This window comes from Lepidochelys kempii, chromosome 10 (assembly GCF_965140285.1).
Source record: "Lepidochelys kempii isolate rLepKem1 chromosome 10, rLepKem1.hap1, whole genome shotgun sequence".
Classification (NCBI taxonomy): Eukaryota; Metazoa; Chordata; order Testudines; family Cheloniidae; genus Lepidochelys; species Lepidochelys kempii.
In genome coordinates, this window is record NC_136389.1 from 78,602,778 (window position 1) to 78,617,632 (window position 14,855).

The 14,855-nt window shown below is 46.4% G+C and overlaps 1 protein-coding gene across 1 annotated transcript in view; it reads right to left on the minus strand.

Annotated features, from left to right (window-relative positions):
- IGDCC3 (immunoglobulin superfamily DCC subclass member 3) overlaps positions 1 to 14,855 on the minus strand; it is a 258,890-nt gene that overhangs the window by 120,528 nt on the left and 123,507 nt on the right. Inside the window, exon 7 of the mRNA XM_078854705.1 lies at positions 3,263 to 3,428. Coding sequence (XP_078710831.1) covers positions 3,263 to 3,428 — 166 coding nt within the window. The remainder of the gene's footprint in view (positions 1 to 3,262; positions 3,429 to 14,855) is intronic.

A 14,855-nucleotide genomic window follows, 5' to 3' on the forward strand; every position in this document is an offset into this window, starting at 1 on the left:
CTCTTCCATCTAGCAGAGAAAGGTCTAACATGATCCAGTGGCTGGAAGCTAAAACTAGAAAAATTCCGAATGGAAATAAGGTGTAAATTTTTAATGATGAGAATAATTAATCCTTGGAACAATTTAATTCCTCCATCACCGACATTTTTTAAATCGAGACTGGATGTTTTTCTAAAAGATCTGCTCTAGGACTTATTTTGGGGAAATTCTATGGCCTGTGTTCTACAAGAGGTCAGACAATGGTCCCTTCTGGCCTTGGAATCTATGGATCTCTGTGCCTCAGTACAGTGATCTGTAAAATGGGATTAAGAGTGCTTTCCTTTCTCCCACTCCTTGTCTATTCAGATTGGAAGCTTTCCAGGGCAGGGACTGTCTCTTGTTATGTACCTCAATAGCACCAGGCACGACAGGGCCCTGATCTCAGCCAGCACTGTAATACAACTCATGGAATGTGCATATGTGCACAAAGGCACTGTGGGGCCTGGAGTTTTATAAAGACACCTGACTGGGATGAAAACTCCACTTAGGGTGGATAATATCTCACTATCTTTATTCCAACTCACATCCCACGATCATTTCACAAAGCTTCAAAACAATCAGAAACCTAACGCTAAAAAGCCTCGTTATTATAAAGCTCATGGGCGGTGGGTGGACCCCCGCTTCAGGGAGGCTAGCCCCCTGGCCCTGCCCTTTCCGCATGAGGCCCTGCTCCCCTGCCTACCAGAGCTCCAAGTCCCCCTTCCCCCGGAGCCCTCCCCCGCCCCCCACAGTTGTAGCCCCGAACTCCACACACACACACCGCAGCCGGAGGAGCCTTGGGCCAGCCCCAGCTTCCCCGAGCTGGCCCAAGCCACTGAATAGGAAATGTGCCGTGCCTCCCCTCCTGAGACCCCGAGCCGCCTAGTGGGAAAAGCAAAAGTTCTTCCAGAAGAACCTGAGTTTTTTATATGCGCCACGCAGGTTCTGGGGCGGCTGAGGAGGCGGGATCCGCTACTCAGCTTCCCAGGTTCATCAATCATCTCCCCTGGCCTGCTATTCCTGCCACCTATGATAAAGTTATAATAACCAAAAACATGGTTCTCCCCGGAAGTAGAAGCTAATGCCACCATAACATTTCGCTGATGGACAAAGACTGAAGGAAGAGACTTTTCTCAACCCATGTTGTGTTCATTGGATTCCTGCATACAGATAATACAGGTAACAGTTATATCCCACCTGGGACCATAAAGCTCTGCTGGTAATTTAGGTGGATGGCACAGCTACTGTAATTTCATAGTGTGCTGTTCCAAGTTATTTCCATAGAAACTGTTCTGTCAACTTGTAATTTTCACACCAAGTGCATCCCACCATATTATTTCTGCAACACAAAAATGACTGTATTTTAGCATGGAAAAGCAGTTATTGAGTCCTTGCGGAAAACACTGTTCCCCAGTGAGATAAAAGGTCTAAATTTAGAGAAAATCTGCTACCGAGCCAATATGATCTCCAACAGGGGTGCCTCCATGAGCATTTGAGCATACCAGGGGTCAAAAGGTACAGACTAAACTATTCTGGGAACTGACCGTGTGAAAATATCTTTTATTGCACCAACTTCTGCTGGTGAAAGAGACAAGCTTTTGAGTTGCTCAGAGCTCTTCAGAGCTGCTGCTGCTCCCAATGTGTCTTCAGAGCAACCTCTGCTTACTTCAGTGACAGCCTTTTTCTCCGCAGAACCAGCAGAGAGATGGGGGTAGCGTTTTTTCAGGCTCATCAGTGTGATTTTAAACAAAGGTCCTGATCCAAAAGAAGCACTTAAGCACATGTTCGACTTTAAGCCCACGCGTTGGATGCTAAAGCACATGATCCCGTGTTTTGCTGTATCACAGCCTGCATTCAAAGTGCAGGCCCACCTTTGCAACTTCACTGCCTTTAAATTATTTCCTCAGTTACACCCATGCCGCCTCCCTGAAGGCAACAAAACCACACCAGTGTAGTTGAAGCCAGAATCTGAGAAAAAGGGAGTTGCACAGAGGTCACCGAGGGCAGTTGGCCTACAGCCTCGTGATTATGGTAATTACACGCGAGCTGAGAACCCAACTTGGCTCTCAGATCTTGACTGAGTTTACAGGGCTGGTTAGTAAAAACATTTTTTATTTGTGAACTGAGCAAACATGGGGTAGGAATCACGGAGATGCAGCAAACCTGGGAACCCCCTGATGCAAGTTCCATAAAAAAAACACCACCACTTTTAAAGGGGGCCCTATTATGCTATGAGCTGTGCAGTTAAACTGAGAAAGTCCCTACTCTGAAGAGCTTGCCAGACAAAGAGTGGAAGCTGAAAAATACCATTATACCTTTTTTACAGATGGGGAACTAAGGCTTAGGGAGATTGAGTGACTTCCCACAAGGAGTCAGCAGCAGAGACGGGAACTGAACCCTAGATCTCCTGGGTCTACGTCAATGTTTAACTACAAGACCATCTTTCTGGTCTCCTTTAGCTATATAATTAGTTGCTCTGTTTTAATAAAGGAAAAAGTGTGTGTTTCTTCCTGTTCCCTGACCATTGGAGCCTTGGTTGTTACTAATAATGGCCCTCAGTTCAGCTTCCTCTTGTAAGGCAGGTCAGAGAGTCTTTCATTACAAGTGTCCCCTTGTTCGGGGAACACATACGAAAGCGACCAGTCTCTTCTGCTCTATCCTCACTCCAAGCTAGCGCTTTCAGTCTCCAAAAGCAATCAAAGAACAGGAATGGAAGTGTCTTGGGATCGCTCCTTTAACTATTGTCCAGCAGAACATGGGGCGTTTAAGACACAGATACAACAATGCACAGGATAGAGTTTGTCAGCATCTCTCCCAAAAAGTAGCGTCACTGCAAAGGCTTGTCAGTCACTGTTACTTAAGGAGACTTCAACAACCCCAGTCAAAAATGAAGGGATTAGGCTTTCATAACAAATTAGCCTCAACTATCTTCTGTTCAAAAGTTAATGCATGGGTGAAATTAATTTGCTCTGCTGCCCGTATCGATCCTGGGTCTGTATCTAAATAAATGTCTGCGTGGACAGCACACTTCCAAAAATGATTATTTAGGGATGGGGGAAATTCCCGACACATAAGAATTCTGCTCCGATTTACACCAGTGTAATTTATTAAATCCAGTTGCGTTACTCCTGATTTACACCAGTGCAATATCAGACCCTGGCGGTACGTTTCATGTCAGTACTGACCTTTTTGTCATCCCTCCACCCAACTCAATGAAGCTGAAATCTGTTGCCAGCTGATTTACCTGTTGTTATTCTTCAGTTTGATGTGACCAGTCGGTTCTAGGATCTGCCCGTTCTTCAGCCAGGTGATCTGAGGGGGAGGCTCTCCCTGGGCCAGGCAGGTGAAGATCGCAGTCGTCCCTACAGGTCTGGAAATTGACTGAGGGTGTTGCACAAACTCAGCAGGGGCTGTGAAGGGAAGGAAAGTGAAGCATGAGGAACACTGCCAGGAGCCAATGTTGCCCTGGCACCAAGCCCGTTCTAATCACTTGGTGTAAAATAACCTGAGTCAATTTTGTGAGCGTGGCGAAGGCTGACAACAGAAAACCACCGCAGTTTATCAGATCCAGAGGTAGCTCGGCAGGTTTGACAGGCGTGTGTGGTCTACAGATAACTATAGATTGTGCTTGCCCATCTGTAACCAACTAAAGAATAGAGCTGGGCTGGTTAATTGGGGAGAGGAATTTTCAGTAATTGGATGAGCTACTGATGCCAGGTGGGCTAGTCATTTAAAAACACAAGGTCCCCTTCCTGCTCTTTAAGGGACCTGGATGCTTGTTTGTTTACACAGAGGTGTGTTGTTATATTAGGCTACCCTGAACCACAAAGCCCTGGCTGCTTACCATGGCTTTGCAGCAACGGTACTATGGCTCTGGGCCAGTGATATGCTGGTACAAGGCCCATGTGATGAAGGCTCTTTAAAAATGAATCTTGCACATTAGAAAGGACCTGCTGGAACTTTGTTGATCTGAATGAATTCAAACACAGGCATGAAATATAAAAACCAGAATCATCTCCCTTAATATGTTTTTTTAATATCATGTGCTGGGGAGTGTTGGATTCATTTCTTCTTTCTCCTTGTGATTGATTGTGTACGTTGCATGAAATGAGCTCTGGTGAAAGGTGCCAGATCAGCAGCTCTGCAGGCCCGTTTGAAAGTGTGAGCCCCCAAACATAGTGTGTATCATTCCAGTGCCACTTTCACATCCTTCCACGCCCCAGCCCACACACAACCAGGAATGGCAAATTATACCATAGCTTTGCACTCTACGGGAAGTCCCGTGGTTAGAGTGCTGGGCATGGAGTCAGGAGTCCTGGGTTCTATTCCCAGCAGTGACTTGAAATGTGTCTTCGGGCAAGTCGTCTCTGAGACTCCGGTTACCCACCTTCACAACAAATACCATGCCACCGAACTCAGAGCGGCGGCACAAGGTCTACTTAATGTTAGCAAAGAGCTTTCCAATGCTCAAATGCAACATATTACAACAATTCTCTCTCTAAACGGGAGCTCAAGCTCTTCAGCTATACAAATCACTCTGGAAATTGGAGTATGCTGCAGAGTTTTCCAGTATACGTGCAAATGGAGTTCAAATGAGCCACATTCATTTCCATCTGCCTGGCTGTGGAGCAATATGGAGTTTGTTAGCGATCAGCATTGCTTCATTCAAAGAGACAAACAGTTATGAGAGTTTCTGGCAATACCATTCCAAATATGATTATTTTGTACTGCAGTAACGCGTAAGAGCACCAGTCATGGACCACAGCCCCACTGTGCTAGGGGTTATACATTCATAGAACAAAAAGCTGTTCCTAGCTTCAAAGAACTTCCCATCTATTTATAAAACAAGAGCCAACAGGTGAATCAAGACAGACAAGGGAACCACAAGGAAACAAGACAGATGAATAAGAGAGTTCATTTCTTTACCCTATACACAGCCAGCCAGAGACGAACATGTGCTCATATACAGTGGTCGTCACCCAGAGAGCCCAAAGCACTTTATATAGGAGGGGGAGTATCATTCTTCCCATTTCACAGATGAGGAAACTGAGGCACAGAGAGGTGACATGACTTGCCCAGAGTCAGCGGCACGTCTGCACTGGAAATCCAAACACCTGACACTCTCCACTAGATGATGCTCTCTTAGTGAGCTACAAATGTTTTGGCAGCTACATACAGCATGGTTTTACAATAGTAACATATCAAAAGTTTGGCTGGCCATTCTCTCCTCACCAGATTCCCATTTGCTGCAGGTTCATAGACCAGTTACAGATCAGAGCAGGCCCTGTATGCCCAAGTCTTCAGCCTGGGACCCAGAACTCCTGGAGGCAGAAGCCGGAACATCTCTGATTGCTACTCAGTTCACAATAGTCACAAACGTTTCTGACTTTTCACCGGATTTTAACAGGAAATGATTTCTCCCCCCTCCGAGCAGCTCATCTGAGGCTTAAAATCATTTATCAGAATAGAGCAATATACTGGGATCCAGAAAGCGGCGCTTGAAATGCATGCTTGAGTAGCTGAGTTTATACAAGCAGTTACGCTTCAAAGGGCAAAGCTATAATACACTCCATATTGCTGCTTCTAAGACCCGAATCCAATTGCAATCTCCAGCAGTTCCTAGGAAGACAAACAAACAACAGCCACAGGTCTAATGAATTTATAGCCCAAAGGCACAAAGTGGCTTGCTGACATTAAATATTTTTGACAAAAGCAAGGTTATTTAGTGAGGGAGGCTCACTGCACAGCAGGCATTTTCCAAGCAGAAGATTAGCAGGCATGGCCATGAAAGATGCACATATCCCTTCCCTGCCACACTTACATCGCCGGACTTCCAGAAATCTAGGACACAAACAGGCTTCCCTAAGATGTGGCAGCCAGGGTGAAATTCAGAGACAGCCCAAGGTCCACGATCCACTATGGTCTTGGGGTTATTTTGGAATAGCTACTGATCTTTAAATTCACACCCTTTCTTAATCTGAATTAACTTTCAAGTGCAGACCAGCCCTCATTACTTGCACGGAAGCCTTATGTCTTGCACCGCTGTAGTGCTGACCCTCTGCAGAGGAGCGAACTTTACCCTGCCTGAACAAAAAGCCTCTCTCTCTGAAGAGGACTGTAATCATGGGACAATCTTGGATTTCTATTGGCTGTGGTGGTTGGTCCAGTGCAGTGGTCGGGTAAGAGCAATGTGAATAATAATAATAAATAATAATAATAATGACTAATTCTGATCATTGCTATTACCTGGCTTCTATAGCACCCTCTGCAAGCCTCGAAGCACCTTGCAGGGTTGCAAATTATATACATACAGAGCCTGATTTTCAGCGCATGCCTCCAATTGTGTGTGTACACATATATGTATGCACAAAACTTTGTCACCACAAAATCAGAGACTGGATTGCAGCCTGGCTGAAAAAATCACACCCCACGGGGTTCATTTCACCCATCTGCCTGGCAGGATGCAGGGATGAAAGTTAAGCCACTGGTCTTTTGTGATTTTCTCCCCATCCATTCCCACTTCAAATCAAATTCAGATAGAGGGACCCCTCCCTGTAACACCGTTTGGCTGTTATTCTTTGGGAGTTGCTCAAATTCTAAGGGAATGGTCGCTATTATAAAAAGCAGATTGGCTACATAGATGCTGGGCCGTTTGTTCTTTACTGACTCAGATGGAAAACAGTCTCCTGGGCCTGTACAGAGCAGGTCCTTCCCTGCTTAACTAGCAGTACGCTAATTAGAGTGCAGCCTGAGGTGAAATGGCTCCATGACACCTCTGAAGCATCCCCGTGCAGGTGACATCACTGCAGGAGACGAAGAACTCCCCAACCTTGGGAAATCTGATTCCGGAGCAGCCTGTTAAAAGTCTTGTTTCAAATAGACGTTTGCTAGTTATTTAGACAGAGGCAGGAGGAGCACGCTGCATTCCTGTCTGGGAAATAATTTGTTCAAATGCCATATTTCCATGCAAATGTAGGAGTGAAATGACTTCCGCCTCATTTTACAAATCGGCTTGAGGCCTCCATGCAAAAGGAGGGAAAGAGAGAAGGAAAAGAATTCTGCTAACAGAGACTGGCACCAACAAGGTGGGTATGTTAACATGGTGCCTCCCGAGAGCCAGCAGTGACCACAATACACATAACGAGACTGTTCGTGAGATGAAAACATTGGTGGTTTGTTCCCTTGCAAGAACAATCAGTCTCGTGAAGGGTGCATAAGTGTCCCCTCACGGGAGGAAAAGTCCAAAGGCTGGGTCCAACTCTCCTCTCCCACCAAGTAAATCCTATACACCCAGACAGCTCCATTTTCTCCACTGGAGCTACTTCCGAGTTACACTAGCATGACCAAGGAGAGAGCCGCACCACCACCCTTGTGTGTGTATTTGACATCTGGTATAGACTCTGCAGGGGATTTTTTAAAAAGCCAACCCCCACTCCTTTCACAATCAAAGCTGTACGAGAAAATGGCATCCTGACTACGGCTCCAAGGTCAAAGCAAAGCTAAAGGTATCGACACTGAAGAGCAACGTCATAAAGATGGCAAACCCTGAGAGCGGCAATACAAAAAAACCCACTGAAGAGAATCATAGAATATCAGGGTTGGAAAGGACCTCAGGAGGTCATCTAGTCCAACCCCCTGCTCAAAGCAGGACCAACCCCAACTAAATCATCCAACTAAATATTCCTCACAAGAGCCCCGCTCTTTCATTTTTAATAATCAAAGAGAAGTGGAGCATTGTCAACTTGACTTACGCGAGCAGTAGGGGGATGTTCCACTGACGGAGTTCATTGTCAGGCTAGTTTTTCAGGAGCCAGAGACTAATAATCTTAGAAACCTACTGGACACGTATTCCTAAAACCTGAAACTTCCCTGGATTCCAATCAATGGGTTTTCTCTCCCCCCAACCCAACTTTTTCACCTCCTAGACAAAGTTAATTTTTAAATTAAATTAAAATGGAAGATGATTTTGGTAGGAGAATGACAAACAGAAAGAGGGGGGAAAAACCCTGTTCCCTGCAGCAAATGATTGCTTTGTATTGCTTAAGTGGTGTACAGTGAGAGCGTGACACGGTGGGGACCTAATTTTCAAGCAGTGACTTAACCTTCCCTCCCCTTTGTGCTGGTGGAATTTTGCAAGCACAATTATTCTGCAAGCAGTTTGATGCCCGCCCGCTTTCATCGGAAGCCTGCAGATCATTTTGCCCTCAATGCTGCAGGTGAGCTCAAAGGCACTGAATGAGGACATAGACATCTTCCAACTCCATTCGTACTGTTTCATTAAACTCCTGCCACTTGGCTGGTTGCCTTTACCCCCCGAAAACCTGAACCCGCTAGTTGTTCAAGGGGAAACATCTTTTAACCAGGGAAGAAGCCATCCAGCAGAACACTTCTGGAGTCACTCTCTCTTCTCATTCTCTCTCATTAGCTGGTGTCAAGAGGGAGTAATTGGGACACTGTCGTATTTTACTCCAGGGTAACCAAACGTACAGCTGTGTCCACTGGCAGTGAGCCAGGGATGCTATTCACCATTCAAAAACCCATCCCCTTGGATTCAGCATGGCCCCGCTCTGCTCTGCTGTTTCACTAAACGAAACCAGATCTAGCGCCAGACTCCAGGTTTCACTTGCTTAAAATCTCCAGAGAAGGAACAGGATGGACCCAACATCGGCAGCCCCCTGCCCCCTTCTCTTCCCATTGCCTCTGCCTGAGTGCACCTCTGGAACCGACTCCTGCCTCTCCACCCCCCCGGCTCCCTGTGAAACAGCCCTTACTGGCTGGCATCGCAAAGCTCCTATTGCAACCTCCTGCTTGCTGTTGAACAACATAAGGCTAAATTCTGGCTCTTGCACTGGGAAGGGAAGGGGTGCGGCGCCACGTGGAGCTAGCCTGGAACTTTTCACCTGCATAGGCCAGACCAGGCAGAATGTCGCAGGGGGAGCTGGGTGAATGCCTTTAGCAGCAGCACCTACTGCTGCCTTTAAAAGGCGATACGTGTGCTCCCCAGTTACTGCCTGTCACTAGCAGCAGTGGGATCAGGGATGGGACAGGAAGATTTGGCCTGGCCAAGCCTCCTTGGGCCCTGAGAAAGATGCTGGGCATGGTGGCGAGGAGTGGGCAAAGCAGCATTCTGCCCAGGCCCCAGACAGGTGCATCAGAGCTCCCTGGGCCTCCTCTCCCACACAGGGCAGACCAGAATTCAGGCCACTGCGTGCAACACCAGATATAGTAGCTCTGCTAAACTATGCCTAAAATGATACAGCCTGTATAGCTAACTAATGTGATCAGAGGAATGATTTGAGGCAAGCACTATCAGACACACACACGCAGTACCTCTGTATTCGCCCAAACTAGAGCTATAGAAAGCAGGCAAAACCGTTCGCACAGGAGGGGGGCAAAGGCCCAGGTGGAGGGTCTGGTGGGGAAAAAGTTGAGATGTTCCTGCAGTAAATTGTTAATACCATAACCCTGTGTTTTTCAAGCAGCAGGGCTGCTGATACGCTTTCGTGGGCTGGACCAGCCTATGTCAGGGGTCGGGCAAGTGCAAGTGAAGGGGGAAGAAAGGAACTGTTGCCTTTTTTTGGTTTAGGGCGTAGCAGAATTCAGTGCTTAACAGACTGGGAATTCCCAATGGGGGAGCTCCAAACACTTAAGAAAACAGATATGATTGTTTTGTCCCATCCACAGATTAGGAAGAGGCCTGGTTTCTCTGGAAGGTCACTTGGCCCTTCCATTTCCCAATAGTTAACATGTTGCCAATAAGCATCGGCTGAATATTTTTTTTTCTTTGCTGGGTTTAGGAGAAGAAGGTGGACAGTTTGAAACACCCTGCATATTCCCACTCTCCTTACCCTACCCACACCAGCGTCTTTCTGTTCCAGGCTATCCATCCCCCTTTGTCATTCATCATGGATGGATCGTCTTGTGGATGCTTACTTCACCTGAGAAGAGGTTCACTCGCCCAAATGCCTCCATTCCCTCCATCTTAACACAACAAAAGGCCGTAGCGGGGAGAAAACCAGAAACCCATTTCACCCAGATCCACAGCTATATTTAAGGTGGTAACGTCAAACTTATGGTGAGGAGGCCCGGGCACATCTTGGCTCTTGTTTGTCTGAAGTGCAGTGAGCGGATAGAAAGCTTGATTATCCAGGATATAATGAGAGGCAGGGAACAGATCATATGGTTTTAATGACTATTTAAAGGTGTGACATAGGCGTGTATCAAAAAGCAATAAAGCTTAATATCATCTTCAGAAATGTTTAAATAAATGCACTAATCAGTTTGGCTGGGCCTAGCTATGCTGCATCGTGATGTGATGAAGATCTATGGCACGCCATATCGATCCCCGGGGGAACATCCTATCTCATCAGCAGCTACTCACACCAAGCTAAGCATGAAACGGCCATTATTGTTATTTGCTCCTAAGTATTTTGGGTGTCCTGGAGTGTGAAGTCGTCTGGGCCTGACTTTCTGAGGTGCGGAGCACCCTCAACTCCAGCTGAAGCCAATGGGAGCTGGAGATGTGCAGCCGCTCCGATAATCCACCCCCTGAGCAACACAAGAGGTGCCGTGCATCATATGCAGTGACAGGGCAAGTTTCCCTACACTGCCATTATCTACATGCCTAAATGGAGGGACTGCATCTAGCTGGGACAGGGAAGTTCAGTCCCCAGGGCCCGTTCAGGCCTTGATCTCTCGGCTGAGATGGCCAACAGGAAGTCAATTAATCACAACTGTGGTCAAACTGGTCAGAGACGGTCTAGGTATACTTGGTCCTGCCTCATAGTGGAGGGATGGACTAGCTCAGGGGTTCTTAACCTTTTTCTTTCTGAGGCCCCCCAACATGCTATAAAAACTCCACCACCCACCTGTGCCACAACAACTGGTTTTCTCCATATAAAAGCCAGGGCCGGTGTTAGGGATTAGCAAGCAGGGCAGTTGCCCAGGGCCCCATACCACAGCGGCTTCTGGGAAGCTACATTGCTCAGGCTTCGGCTTCAGCCCTGGGTGGCGGGGATCAGGGCCCTGTGCTTAAGCCCCTTTCGGTGGGGCTTTGGCTTTCTACCGTGGGCCCCAGCGAGTGCTGGCCCTGCTTGGCGGCCCCTCTGAAACCTGCTTTCGGGCCCCCAGGGGGCCCTGGACCCCTGGTTGAGAACCTCTGGGCTAGATCATCTCTTGAGGTCCCTTCCAGCCCTCCATTTCTATGGTTCCATACTACTGGAAACTTGGACTGACCCCCCCAAATTCATTTCATGCAGGTTGCCAAACAGCCAAAAGATGGTTAACAGCTATAATAGCCTACTTTCCTAGACAGGCTTTGAATTATGGATCTACAGTAGCAGCATGCGTGCCCATTTTATGTACCTACATACTGACCTGAGCATCCGTAATGCAGGATGTGGACATTTCACTAAGGGGCAAAAATTTGAAAATTGGGCCCAGAGTTTTAATATCGGAACAGAGGCTGAACTTCTGAAGTCCACTTGAGGGAGAACTGTGGGGAAACGGCACCATCATTGGTCAAAACATGACACACAACTTATACGAGAGATCGGCTAATAATCCAAAGTAAAATTCTGCTTCCACTGAGCACCGAGGCTGAGAATCTGTATGGATACTGACACAGCACGTGTCCGAGGAACACTGGAGAGGAAAAAGAGGGCAGAGCATCTCCAACTTTGGGGAGTTTCAAAAGTCAAACCCTGATCTGAAATTTGCAAATGTCCCTTTCTCAATGGAGCTGATCCAACAGCTGGTGAAGTCAATATGAATCTTTTCATAGTGAGATCTTGAACACATTTTTATGGCATAAATTTAGTGTAAATGGTGTAAATGCTAAGAGCTCCTTAGCTAGGGCAAACAACTGTAGCAATGCAAATGCCAAGAGTTCCAACATGTAACACAGTAACTGCAGCACATCTGTGAATTAATTCTAACCTGGAGCCTGATCCTGCATCCCATGCTAACGAAATCAACAGAACAGCTCACATGAGAGTATGAGCTGCAGAATCCACTGTACAAAAGAACAAAACCCATTTCTGAAAGCAGAGAACAGAGATATGAGGCAGTGATTGTCCGAAAGAGCCTTCTAAAATGTGTTCTCAAGATGGACAGTCGTTTGTGAGATGGGATCTCATTTTTCTCCATAGCTTTCAGGAGGCAATGAAGCGTGGAGTGGAGAACACTGGTGACCATCTGGCCATTCAGAGCCCATCAGTTTGTTATGACACCAAACACATAATAAAGCACAATAGATCGTACAGGAGATAGAGAAAGAGAGGGCTTTGATTTAGTTTCTTTACTGCCACTGACCCCTCTGCTTCCCCCATCCATCCCACACAAACACCTTCCATTTTGTATTTAGACACAGTCTGCTCTTAAAACAGCCCCTCACAAGACTTTCACTTGTAACATGGCACAACGTGATATTCAAAGGTCTGTGTTAGGATCCCAGAAGAAAACGGAAACTTTTCTGTGTAGGGACTTAACAAAGGAGATCAAAGAACTCTAAATGGATAGGCGAGGGCAGTGAGAGAGAGAGAGTGAGAGAGATTGAGACCCTAACCTTTGAAGGCAGGAGAAGTCCCAGGAGGATAATAAGATGGTATTAGCTGATCTAAAAGGGAGATTGTAATGAGAAAGATAATTATCACTGAAATAGAATAAGTGTTCAAATAGAGAGTGAAGACATCAAATGTAAAGATCTCATCCCAACCTATAGCCAAGATTTTCATTAAGATCTTTGGGACACAGCATTACTTAGCGACTGAAGCTGAGTAATGGGAGTCAGGACTCCTGGGTTCTCTTCCAAACTTTTCCACTGACTTATTGTGCAACACTAGGCAAATCACATTAACCTCTTTTTGTCTCAGTTTCCCCACCTATAAAATGTGGACAAGAATGCCTTTTTCACAGGGTATTGCAAAGGTTAACTGATTTATGCCTGGAAAGCATGGTGAGAGCCTCACGGAACAGGAATGAAAGTATTATTTATTAGCACTTTGGAAGATCGTGCTGTGGGGACTTGGGCATTATTTTGGAAGCCCAGCATTTCTGCAGAGCTCCTCCCAAATCATTCAGACTCTTGTTTCGTTGTTATTGGTTTTCCCCCTTAAACTGTGTAATTTACACCTTTGATACCTTGATAAAGCTAAACCCTGCAGTCGCTATAGTTCACTCTCAGCAGTTCCTTATGCTCAAATAAATTTGTTAGTCTCGAAGGTGCCACAAGGACTCCTCGTTGTTTTTGCTGATACAGACTAACACGGCCACCCCTCTGAAAACAATCACTTGAAGCTCTGAGTGGCAAAACTCAGACAATACAGAGTTCAGATAAAGCAGAAGCTGCTGGCAGCGAGCGTAGTTGACCTCACCGAGGGCACAACTCTGTTGCCAATGGAAGTTTTGCCACTGGCTTCCACAGGGAAAGGATACAGCCCTTGGAAAGAGACTACACACTCAATCGGATGACCCTTGCTGTACCTCTGAATTCCAATCAGTTTCCAGATACAACTCAGCTAGCAACAGTCAGAGCAGGACAGCCCCGCTGTGTCTGCACAGCGAAGCAGTCGCCAGCTCCTCATATTCATAGACCCTTTTGATCTTCTAGTTCTTAATGGAAAAGCATTTGCTCCATGACAAGGAGGCTGTCCCGAATGGCTGTGACACCTAGGAACCGATCCTCCTCTCAGTTTCACCAGTGTAATTCCAGAATAACCCCAATGGAAGTCAGTAGAATAACTCTGGATTTACAGTAGCATACCTGAAATCAGAATCTGAACCCATGTCTTCACAGATGTGATTTTAAACGCGGCCTCTTTGTAATCAGTTTGGCCATGTAACAGTTTCCTTATTCCTTTTCCTTACCATGTTGTCGCTAAAGAGGAAGCCGTCAGCAGAACGGAAAGCTTTTAATTTTGCAACTTTCATGAAGATTTTTAAACTAGCTCCATTTTTTTTAAACTTCCCTTGTCTGCTCCCCAGCCACGTGTGGTTCAATAGCCTTTACCACATGCATACTCTTGGGAAAGATCTCCTACCAGACGCAAAGTACTTTTCAATGGCTTTTCTTCCACTCCCCCGCACCATCCCAATCCTGGGGCTTTAGACGCTGTAGCTGCACCTGGCTGCATTCCAGGCAGTTGCTGATTTACTGCTCCAAAACCTGAATCTGCTTGACTCCTGCTATGATTTATTAGCGGTGCTTTTATTCAGCACCTTTAACTTTCAAGATGAATGGAGAGCATCCCTTGTGTCTATCTCGGAGTGTGCAAGTGGAGGAAATGCGTCACACAAAGAAACCTGACCTTACAGCCGCTCTCAGTTATGTTGTGCTACAGAAGTAAATGCTGAATGCCAGGGTTCCCAAACTTTTCCACTGTGTGGGCCACATCTGAATAGGGAGATCGCTGTGTGACCCCCTTCCATCCCCGCTGGCAATGGTATAACGTCCCAGTGGCAATTACAGCAATTGCTTACAGGGAGAGGATTTCACATACTTTCAGCTTCTTTTAGTGCGATTTAGCAGCTGGGAACAAAAAGGAGGCCAATACCATGTGACCTGAGTCTTCTTCATAGATCAGCATGGGAAGGAATGCATGTATTGAGTGATAAGGAGTTTTAGAGCTGATATCAGTCTGCAGTGGTAGCAAGACATACAGCTGTGAACCCAGCATGTGATTCTCGGTAACTGACAGGTGAGCATCACCGGGGAAGGAGAGCACTTTCCCTGTCACTAGCATGAAAGGTTCAATTAGCCCACAGGCAAGAGACGCATAATTTGAGATTCAGGATATCATCAGTCAACAGTTAATGAGTGAACTGATGAGAGGGTGAGA